This window comes from Parasteatoda tepidariorum, chromosome 6 (genome assembly GCF_043381705.1).
Source record: "Parasteatoda tepidariorum isolate YZ-2023 chromosome 6, CAS_Ptep_4.0, whole genome shotgun sequence".
Classification (NCBI taxonomy): Eukaryota; Metazoa; Arthropoda; class Arachnida; order Araneae; family Theridiidae; genus Parasteatoda; species Parasteatoda tepidariorum.
In genome coordinates, this window is record NC_092209.1 from 88,602,823 (window position 1) to 88,613,957 (window position 11,135).

The 11,135-nt window shown below is 33.1% G+C and overlaps 1 protein-coding gene across 1 annotated transcript; it reads left to right on the forward strand.

The window, feature by feature from the left end:
- The first annotated feature begins 513 nt into the window (after positions 1-513).
- LOC107451095 (dentin sialophosphoprotein) lies at positions 514-4,550 on the forward strand. The gene is made up of 2 exons (XM_016067085.3): positions 514-637; positions 3,505-4,550. The coding sequence occupies exons 1-2, from the start codon at positions 626-628 to the stop codon at positions 4,444-4,446; spliced, it is 954 nt and encodes a 317-aa protein (XP_015922571.2). The 5' UTR covers positions 514-625; the 3' UTR covers positions 4,447-4,550.
- The last annotated feature ends 6,585 nt before the right edge of the window (positions 4,551-11,135 follow it).

An 11,135-nucleotide genomic window follows, 5' to 3' on the forward strand; every position in this document is an offset into this window, starting at 1 on the left:
TTCTCCTCATTAAGAACTAATAGTGAAAAAATGAATGATTAACGATTTATGATTAATGAAAGGGTACTTAATGATGAATAATAAATTAATAGTGAATTATAAATTGATGAAGAGATTTATTCGCTATTTAACTTTGTATTTCAATACAATGATTAACAAGATTTATTTTTTCAAATGTAATAATCAATATTATAAAGATACAATGCACAATTATATTGCATGAGGAAATCTTAAGGTTCATGAAAAAAAAATTAAAATATAAAATGAAACAGAATACAATATCTGTTTTTGTTTGCTCTTCAGGTTTGAAAACATCATTTTCAAATATCGGTGTCCTTTTTGTTAACATTGTTTAATATTTCGCAATACGACTTTCAATTGAATATAATATAAAAGAAAATTTTCAATAATATAACACTGAAATCAGTTTACCATCATTACTTCCTCAATAATTATTTGCTTATTTTTTTGTTTTGAATTTGGAAACGAAAGCCGATTGTTTCCTTGCTTGTTTTTTTTATTTAATAAAATATTTATGAATGAATCATTGGAGGCAAAGGAATACTCCATCAGTTACAATAACTTTCCGACTCATTAGCTTTCCTATAATTATTCAACCACAAACATGGGATACTGGGTAAAGTATTTTAACTATTGTTTTTAACTTTTAATGCATAAGTCAATTGGTATTTTATTGCTGAAATAGTTTCTAGGTACCCAATTGAGTCAGATACCATTTCAGGTTTAAGGATAACTTTACGAACTATACTAAGGTGGTCTGCCCTTGCTCATTTGCTTCAATATTATACGAAACTATTTCGCTTATCAAAGTAAGCACCCATATTTTCTCTACACTTTTAACCATAGAGCTGTAATACAAATAGAGCAAGCCCGCTCTTATAGTTTAACACTTCTCTTCGTACTAAACGTCCCCTCAGTCACGTGTTCCCTCCCATTCAGTGATTTTGGCGGAGAAAGGAAAGCGTTGTGTGACACTTGAGAAAAATTTTCTTTTTTGATTAAAATTGATTGTTTTGTAATTAAAGACAATGGAGGAAAGTTGTGCCGTGGTGGCCTAGGGGCTAGAGAGCTCGTCTTGCAATGAGATGAACCGGGTTCGAATCCCAGCGACGGCAGGACTCGCACTGACCAAGGTGCTGACGTAAAATGTTCTCAGTAGTAGACGGATCAAGGGTTAGACACGCTTTGAAGTCAAGCTATATTTGCAATTATTTGTATTGCTTAATTCTTTTCTTTATCACAACGCAAAAAAAAATCAATTGTGGTTAATGTAACGTTGGTATTGAATCCATTAGTGTATTTCATTTCGATTAAGAGGTTGTTAAAAAAATGAAACTCTTATTGAATTGTCAGCAGAACTATAATATTTAAGACCTGACGAACCAGGACCATTGTGACAACCTGAATTTTTAATTTGCTGACCCTTTTTTTTTACGATTATAATTTTTAATTAAATTTTCTCTAATGTTATCTGATTTATTTATTTCGATTTCTCTTGAATGAAATTCTTTTACATTTTTATGCTCAAATTTGAGCATTCGTTCTCCAGTGCTACATTTACCTCAACTGGCGAATTTTTGAACAAAAGTAATTTTCGCGAAATCTATTTCTCTATATGGTTTTTATTTTATTGAATAACCGTCGTTGAACAGTCGACCTAATTTTGAACTAATCCAGTAGTTTTGAACCTAATCCAGAAGACAAGAGAACTCCAGGATAAAGTATTGGGAGAAATTTGCCTTCGTTTAAGTCTTTTTTTGGTGGAACTAACCCGCATTTGCGTTCCACAAAGAGAAAAACCACGAAAACCTCCCACGGTTAGCCTTATGAAAAAAGGGACTCTGACCCATGATTCGTCTACCATTGAGGATATTTTTACGTCAGCACTGTAACCAGTGCGAGACGGAAGCGGGATTCGTTTCGACCAGCTATCGCTGGGATTTGAAACCGTTTCACCTCATTGCGAGGGTAGTGCTCTATCTCCTAAACCACCACGGCTCCTCCAGATCGTCTGTAGTATTTTTACCAAATTTTATGCCATTTAAGTTCCAGTTCCCCCTGCAGATGCCTATGAGTAGGATAAATTTAATTAAAAACTCCCTGTATTGTACAAAAATACCTTTTCCCTGTTTTCATAGCATTATTTCATGTCTTTTCGTTATTTTATTTTAACCTATGTTTATTCCTTTCATCTTACATGACCATTCAGTTTTAATTTTGTTGAAATTTAAGCATATTTCTTTATTGAATATTTTATTATTTTGCTTATTTTATTGTTATTTTTTCACATGTTGCTTGATTTTTTAACATTTTGTTTACTATTTCGCTTACTTTGCTTTTCTTTTCTTTAAAAAAAGTAGCTTTCATTTTTAAAACATTTTACCTATTTTTTATGTTTTTTTTAATAGTCTTATTTCTTTTTTACTTTTTTACAACTTCTTCATTGTTTTTTGTAATATTTTGCTTATTTTATGTAATTATTTTTAAGGAAAATATTTATTATTTCATAGTATCCCTACTTTTCCAATTAAAAAAAATCATTTCAGTTTTACAAATTTTTTTTTATTCTATCAGAAAAAGCGTGAAATATAAATTGAATTAATATTCAATATTATTTTTTGCATTTTCAATTCGTGCATTTTTTTAATTTGTTGCATCTTTTCATTTTTTTAAAATTAATTTAAAAATTTGTAAATTTAAATTCCCATAATTTTAAAATAAAAAAAAAGTACAATTGTTAAATGATTAAAGTGTAGATTAGTTGAAAATTCTTGATTACTCGAACATTAGAAAAACGAAGTTAGCCCTCTAAGCGTAGAAAAATTGAAACCAAAAATTCTTTTGTTCTTGTTTTTTTTTAATGTGGTCATTGTATTCTTACCCCAATTAAGGCAATGTGCTTCTTTATTTTAATTTTATATCCGTCATTGAACAGCAGACCCAATGTTGGGTTTACGACTACTAATGTTCAACTCCGTAGCCTCGTAATTTTGAACCAATCAAGAAGACAAGGAAACTCCTGGATCAGTATCCTCAGAGGAATGATTTGTTGTGGGAACATGGAGGACTTTGTGACTCTACAGATTTAACGTGCATCAGTCACCGTTTACTACACGGGGAGTCTTCGGCAGACCTATGAAGTCTTGGACATGGGCCCAGTGCCCTACCAATCAGGCTATCAAGAAATTTGCTTTATGTTTTTTAAAAGGAAAAGTTCGTTATCACATCCTCGTTATTTACTTATTACAGACTTTTGACACCGTGTAGGTCAAGCGCGCATACCTGAGCTCTTCGTTGCTTTAAAACACAAGCGCATTTTATATAAATGGCGCAAAATTGTTCTTTGATAGCAACGATAAATTAATTAATATCAAAATAATTTCATACTACTACGATTGAAAACAATTTCAGAATTCCCAAACACGTAATTTAATATAATATTTTTTTCTCCTTTTATAAAAAGTTGTTTGATTTTTCTTGCAGGTTTTTATTTTGCTTTTCTCCACATATGTATTAGTGGTGAATGGCAGACCTCAAAATGCAGGAGCTGGAGCAGGTTTTAATTTCGGATTTCAGATAGGAGCAAGAGCAGGTACGAATGCAGGAGCCAATGCTGGAGGCTTAGGTGGATTACTTGGAGGTTTAGGTGGAGGATTTGGAATAAATATAGGCTTCGGAGGAGGTTTTGGTGCAGGAGCTGGAGGAGGAGGAGGCGCTGGAAATGGACAAGGTGCAGGCGGAGCTTCTAATAGGCCAAATGATGAAGGAACACCTGATGAAGCACCAAATCCCGAAGGGTCATCACATGAAACAAGTAATGAAGATAAATCGGATGAACAAAGTAACCGAGGTGAACCAGATCAGCCGGACAATGAGGAATCATCCGATGAGAAGGGAGGAGAATTTGATGAACCAAATGATGATAATGTACGAGATGTAAATGATGAAGAATCATCTAATGAACCAACAGAGGAAAGGTCATCTGATGCCCCAAATGACGAAGAAACGAATCTTACTGATGAATCAGACGATGAGGAATCATCCAATGAGCGAAATGATGAGGGACCATCTGATGAAAAGAATGATGAAGGGATATCTGATGCACCGAATGATGAGGAAAAGGCTGTTACTGATGAATCAAATGATAAGGAATTATCATCTAATGAACCGAATGATGAGGGATTATATAATGAACGTAATGGAGAAGGGACATCTGAGGCCCCAAATAGGGAGGAAACGGGTTTTGCTGATGAATCAAATGATGGGGAAACCGGTTTAACTGACGAACCAAATGATGAAGGAATGAGTTTTACCGATACATCAAGTAGTGAAGAAACGGGTTTCACTGATGAATCAAATAGTGAGGAATCATCTAATGAACCGAATAATGAAGAATCATCGGATGCGCCAAATGATGAGAAATGATGAAGACAGTCGAACATTGATCTAAATAAGTCGCATACGCAATCAAATGTGATAGAATTTATAATATTTATTTGAATTACAATAAAACTGCTATTTCTGTTGGATATTTAAATGGTATTTTTGAAATTTCTTTTTTCTAGAAAATACTTTAAATTTAAGATAATTTCGGATAACTGTATGTACCGTTTCAAATACATACTAATAGCGTAATCTAAGCGTGGAAGCACCCTTAGAGATGTATGGCAACATTTACGAATATGGGTTATTTTGCAATTCTCAACACCTGAAATTCCTCATTTTAATTCCAAGCTTACAATCGCTGTACTGAATCACTCTGTATAAATACAAAGTGCAGTATAGTGTTTAATAGATGCTCTGTATAAATACAGAGCATCTATTCCGTAATGATCATATTTAATGTACAGTTTTAGAGTGCTTGTACAGAATAATGTTAAAATAGTTTAAAAATTAGAGACAGCCAACTAATACCACACTAAGAGAGGAATAAAAACGCTATTAAAATTTGTTATTATAAGTGATTAAGATAGATTTAAAAACATCAAAAACAGTTCAATTGTCTGATAAAGTAAAAGGCGTTCCTAATACTCACTCCTCTCTATTTCCTCAGATAATCGATGAGATTTTACTGTTTTCAATTTCGATTTCCTGAGCAGAGAGTCCTTGGATTTTGATACTGATTTTTTTTTCTTCAAATATATGTTTATTTTTCGTGTTTATTTTTGAAAAATTCTTAAAATGCAGGGTAATTCAAAATGAATATAACGATTGCGAACAGCTATAACTATTTGAAGTAAAATAATTTATCGATAAGATTAACATAGAATGTAGATGGAAATGAAGCGGACTTCTGCGCATACAGGCACTCTAAAAATGACGATTGCAGAAAGCATTCTGCGTGTTAGAATTTAACAATTGTCATTCTTTTATCACAGTGGAGGAGAAGATTTCGTCAGCGTTACAATCAAGAACCTACAAATGGGAACAACATATGCAGGTGGTATAGGATTTTTGAGAGGACATTAGTGCAAAGGGAAAAGTAGCAGAAGCAGAAGAACTCAGAGAACGCATTTGCAAAGCGCTTGCGTTGGTGATTGCACGAATGCTTCAAAATGTATGGCGTGAAATGGACTACAGCCTAGATGGTGTCCGTGTGACCAAGGGAAGTCACATAAAAAATCTGTGAAGCGTGTATACAAAATTTTGGGTTCCTTTTACATTCTGTGTAAATTTGATCTATAAATTCTTTAAATAGTTATAGCCGTTTGTAATCGTCATATTCATTTTGAATTACTCTGTATATATTGCGGTCGTTGTGCATTATCCTGAATATTAAAATTTTATCATGCTCCTTACGATAAATTCCGTTAAAAATTCTCCGTTAACACTGAAATTTGAAACTTATTAACCAAAAGTTGCGTAAATTTTTATTTTCTAATTTATTAATGATAAGAAATCTAAAAATATACAAGATACCTGTATTGCATATATATATNAAACACACGTATTAAAGCCACAATGCTTTTAAACAGTAAATATATCCATAAATACAAATGGCCTGCGATCAAGGAGGCCTCAAGTCAAAAATGTCCTGGGATTGAATCCCGTACAAGGCATGGATGTTCTTCCATTCTCTGTACTGTGTTCAATTATAGAAAACTTATAATCAAAAATGTAATTAAAATAGCCAAATATAGCTTTTTTTGTTTAATTATTTGGCAGGAAGCTTGACTAGTTAGAAACAAAAGCCATTAAATGATATAAAATTGTTATTTCTTGTTCCATTTGAATGCAATTTTCTGTGGTAATTACTGAATAACGTGCAATTAACATAGTTTAGATAAATAAAATTATCTTTTCAAATGCGCACGAACAGCCAACTCAAAGAGGAGATTTTTACTTCTTATGAAAAGAGTTGCATAACAACATCAACTATATCCTTCAACTCTAGAAACTCCTGTGCTGAATGATCCTGTATAAACCAGATTGCCATAAAATAAACTTACCGAAAATATCCTACCAAAAATAAACTATTGATTTTTGAAATCAAAAGTTTTTGAATCATTCACTTCCTCAAACAGAATATTCGTTTGAGCAAACAGTAAAAGGAAGTGAACATACTTTTTTTTAAAATTTTTAGTTCCTTGTTTTATTATTTCATATTTATAAAGTCACGAAATAACTCCTTTTTTTTTGTCTTTAGGCAACTTTCCTTGTTCTTTCTTTGCTTTGAAACTTTCCATAAAGTTTATTTTTATGGCTTTCTTGAAAATATGATGAAACTCTGAATTTCTAAAATGATTTCGTGACAAATGGCAGTGGATATATTTCGAATTAAAAAAAGACGAATTGCAAAATAAATTAAAGTTCATTTCGAAATTGACTTAAAATGTTCGCTGACTTAAATGTTTATTTCTATTGACTTAAAATGTGGGTAAGTGATGGAACTTATATTGTATTAAACATTTTTTGTTTATTTCAAATCATTTTTCTTTGTTCATAATTCTTCGCAATTTGTTCGTACTTCATCGTATTTTTGTAGTTGTAGATACACTACAATTTTTTTTAAATCTGAGATGGAATTCGACAAACGGATACCACTAACGAATTCGACAAACGGATACTTGATTCATTGCTGTTTTGTGATAAACTGGGAGAGCTGTATTAAGATCACCATACTTTTGAGTGCTGATCGTGAGCACTCGCTGTATTAAGTTCACGGTCATGGTCGCTCCTGAGTTGCCATTAGCAGTCGAGTGTATACAGTTCAACGTTGTGTGTGATGGAGACTGAGTAGCAACAGCGCGAGGAGGTGGATAATGCCGCACTCCCAAGTAGCAAGTCAACTGTTCAATGTGGACAATCCATCGAAGTAGGCGTGTTGAAATCGAAGTGGGAGTTTCTGTCAAGGTAGGCATGTTCACATCACGTCCGGGTCACCAATGTGGGGAGAGTTGTTTTCAATAATATCAACATTCATCTATGAAAAGGTACCCCCAAATAGAGTCGAGTTAACATGTCTTATATACCAGGGAATTGGAATTATATTTTTGTAGTGATAGATACGCTACAATTTAATTATTATTTATTCTATGACTCCCGGTGGCGGAGTAGTAGTGCTTCGCGCTCTTATGCCACCGATTCAGACTTCTGTCCTCGGACCGGGCAATCTTGACTCACCCTTTCATCCCTTCAGTCTGTCGATAAAATGAATACCAAGTATACTTAAGAAGTATACTTAAGAAGTATACCAAGAACACTCCCCGGGTTCCGCGTTCGGTTGATCACCCATCTGGAACATCTGCTTCTGCACCGCTGAGCCCAAGGTCAAGAAAACTGCGATGGGCACAGTAGGCCTTGGCCCTCTACGGGCTGTCGTGCCACTGAGTTTAGTTTAGTTTATTTATTCCATAGTTTAATTAATAATGATTAAATAATCTTAAACTCTAAGGCATACAAATTTTTAAATCATTTCAAACTACGTTATTATAAATGAGGAAGCTCAAAATATTTGAGAGAAATGTTATTGAAAATAAAAATTTACGTTTTCTTCATGGATAAATTCTGCTTTCGCTTAAATTTGTTTTTAATACGTCTTTTAAAATTTCTTAGTTTAAAGTGAAGTATAAATTTGCGCTTACCATTCAAAAATGTTTCATACATTTTTAAATAAAATAATAAGGACTAATAAATAATTTTTAAAAACTGCGAACTAATTTAATCTATTGAATAATGGCTCATTTTCCTCTCAGATCATTAAAATTGCACGTGACAATCTGATCATTAGATCAAAAATTATTAAGGTTCATCTTTTTTCTTTTTTTTTTTTTGCAAACCGTAAATTAACTATCAATTTTTTTTTATCATTACCGACAAAATAATAATTAACAAAAATCTCAATCTCTTTTGATGTAAGTATTCTCAGATAAACATGTTTTAAAGTTATGTTTTGTTATCTCTAATGACAAGATCCAAGCTCACAAGTCGTTGGCCTTACGAATTATATTAGGAAAGAGCACGTTTCGTTTAATAAGAGAGCACCACTAAGGTGAAAGTACGACTTAGCTCAAAACATCTCGGATAGATGGCAGCATCACTCATTCGAGAAATTGCCTCCAGAATCTAGACATAAACCTGAAGGGGAAGGAAGTTTTCTCCAGATTTTTGTACCCATGGTACTGGTCAGTGACTGATCACAGGACTTTACGACTTACCACAGTTTTCATGAACCCGTGTATCACATGCAATCCATGGGCTTTAGTGTCGTCAATGATAGAGCCCCGACCCATTCGGACTGAAATATGTTGCTTTTACTAATGGGCTCCAAAAAGTTCTTAAAATTATGTGTAAGTAGATAAGGTCTTAAACTTGAAAAATTCAATAAATATTAAGGTGACAAGTGAATTTCAAATAAGCAAAAATTTGCCAAAAACTCGATTTTTCACTTTTTAAATTTTTGAAATCTAGGCATTTTATTTTAATTTATAACCGTCGTTGAACAGCCGACCCAATTTTATAGATTTACGACTACTAATGTACAACTCCGTAGCCTTGTAATTTTGAACCCAATCCAGAAGACAATGGAACTCCTGGATCGAGTATTGGGAGAAATTTTGCCTTCGTGGAGGACTTTTTGATGGAGCTCACCCAAATTTGACTGAACATTTAAAAAAAAGTTTCTTGAATTCGAGCTAATTTGACGGTTCTGTTTTTACCATGCCCCTTTTACGCCCTGCAATGAAAAAGTAGTAAAAGTCATTTTTCTCAAAATGTCTTTTTGTCAAATTTGCAAAGTTCAAATTGTTCCAGGGAAATGAATTTTCATTCCATTGATCTGAGAATTTGATGCTATATATATATATGAATATTATTAACATTTTGTTGGAAAAGTTTTTTTTTTTTGAATTAAGTAAATAGTATTTTTTTATACATGATCTTTTATAGCGGTATGACGATTTTTTTTCTCCAAAAATGGTGTTTTTTTACTGCTTTTTTACTGTTATTTGTTTCAAGAATAAAAAATGAAAAAAGTAATCTCAACAATTCTTTTACATTCCGTAATATACAAAATTTTAAAAGAATTTTTGCCACTTTAACAAAATTTCAAATGCGAAGAATAATATCAAAAAAACAATAAAAATTCGAAATTTTAATTTTTTTTGAATTTCTTAAATTTAAAAGTATTTTTTTGTTGTTGAAATTTTCTATATAAGTTGTTTTTAACAAGATAAATGTATACTGAGATTTTCAAACAAATCCCTTGATAATTTCTAAAAAAAGAATTTGAAAGTTCTTTGTCGGCTAAAGAGGTTTAAAGTTAGCACAGTAAACTAATCAGGATTATATATTTCAGATTTTATTTAACTCTGACCCGCACTTTTCAGAATTTAACACTTGTCTACAAATCAGAATGTGTGTCCGTGAAAAAAATATTACATCAGAATCTGCAGGCAATCTGGAGTCTCCTGTGAAGTTACAGAGAATAAAAAATGCAGATAATGTCTGCAATGATGCTCACGGGAGACTCATTAAATTTAAAAGTAAATAAAGTAAAACAAATTTCTGTAAATTATTTGATTGCTCTGAGATATTAAGCAATCTCGAACTCAGCAATGGTTGAGGACATCATAGTAGATTTTACTCCAAATCACGATCTGAAAAAAAGCAGTCCAATCAAACATTCAACTTTCAGCACTCGCCAGTAGGCGCTGTAGGCGAAGACTCCACTGATCACGCATTGAGCCCCCCCCCCTTCAAAAAAACATTTATGATGATAAATATTATGTAAAATTATTATTCTGAAAGACTCTTGAGCCCTGGTGGCTCAGGGGGTAGAACCTTTCAATGAGTTGAATTGGGTTCGAATCCCAGTGATGGCTGGTCGATACGAATTCCGCCCACGGCTTGTACCGACCACAATGATGACGTCAATGATAGTCAGTGGTAGAAGGATCATGGGTTAGAATCCCCGTGCCGGTAACCATGGAGGTTTTCGGGCTTTTCATCTCCCTGTAACGCAAATGCGAGTTATAATCAATTGTTCTGACAATAATATGTAGATATATTGTTCATGTGTCAGCACAATTGCGAATGAAACTTTCCCGTACTAAGATGCGTCATGTTTAACGGCTATTGGACATCTATTGTCCTCTATCGGCAAAGCAACCAACTGATAACTTCTTTTATTTCCTCTATATTCGCTCCACTGTACCTCTTACCCCCATACATTCCCAGATAGCAAAATATGGTTTATTTTCAGTAAGTGAAAACCTTTTAACGTAAACCTTAAAACGCTTGTAATGAGGTTTACGTGTAAACCTTCTATCCTTAAAACGAGATCTGTGACAATTTGCTCTATTCTACGCACATTTCTCTAATCCAAAACCTTGGAAAACAATCTTTTATGTGAAAACCTTAAATCGATGTTGACTTAGGGTTTTCAAGCGTGAAAAAAACCTTCATCAAAGTTAGTCTCAAGGTGAAAATCAAGGTTACATCTAGGTAATTATAAGGTTTCTTTTCGCAAAGTCTTGTATACTCAGCTGAAATCCACCTTGTCATGAAATTTTAAAGGACAATGCAATTTGATCCTATCGCTAGTGTGACGTCAGCTAAAACGTCATTATGAACCTAAAGGTCTGGTTTCTTAGGACAAGCGCCTTATCTGGGCT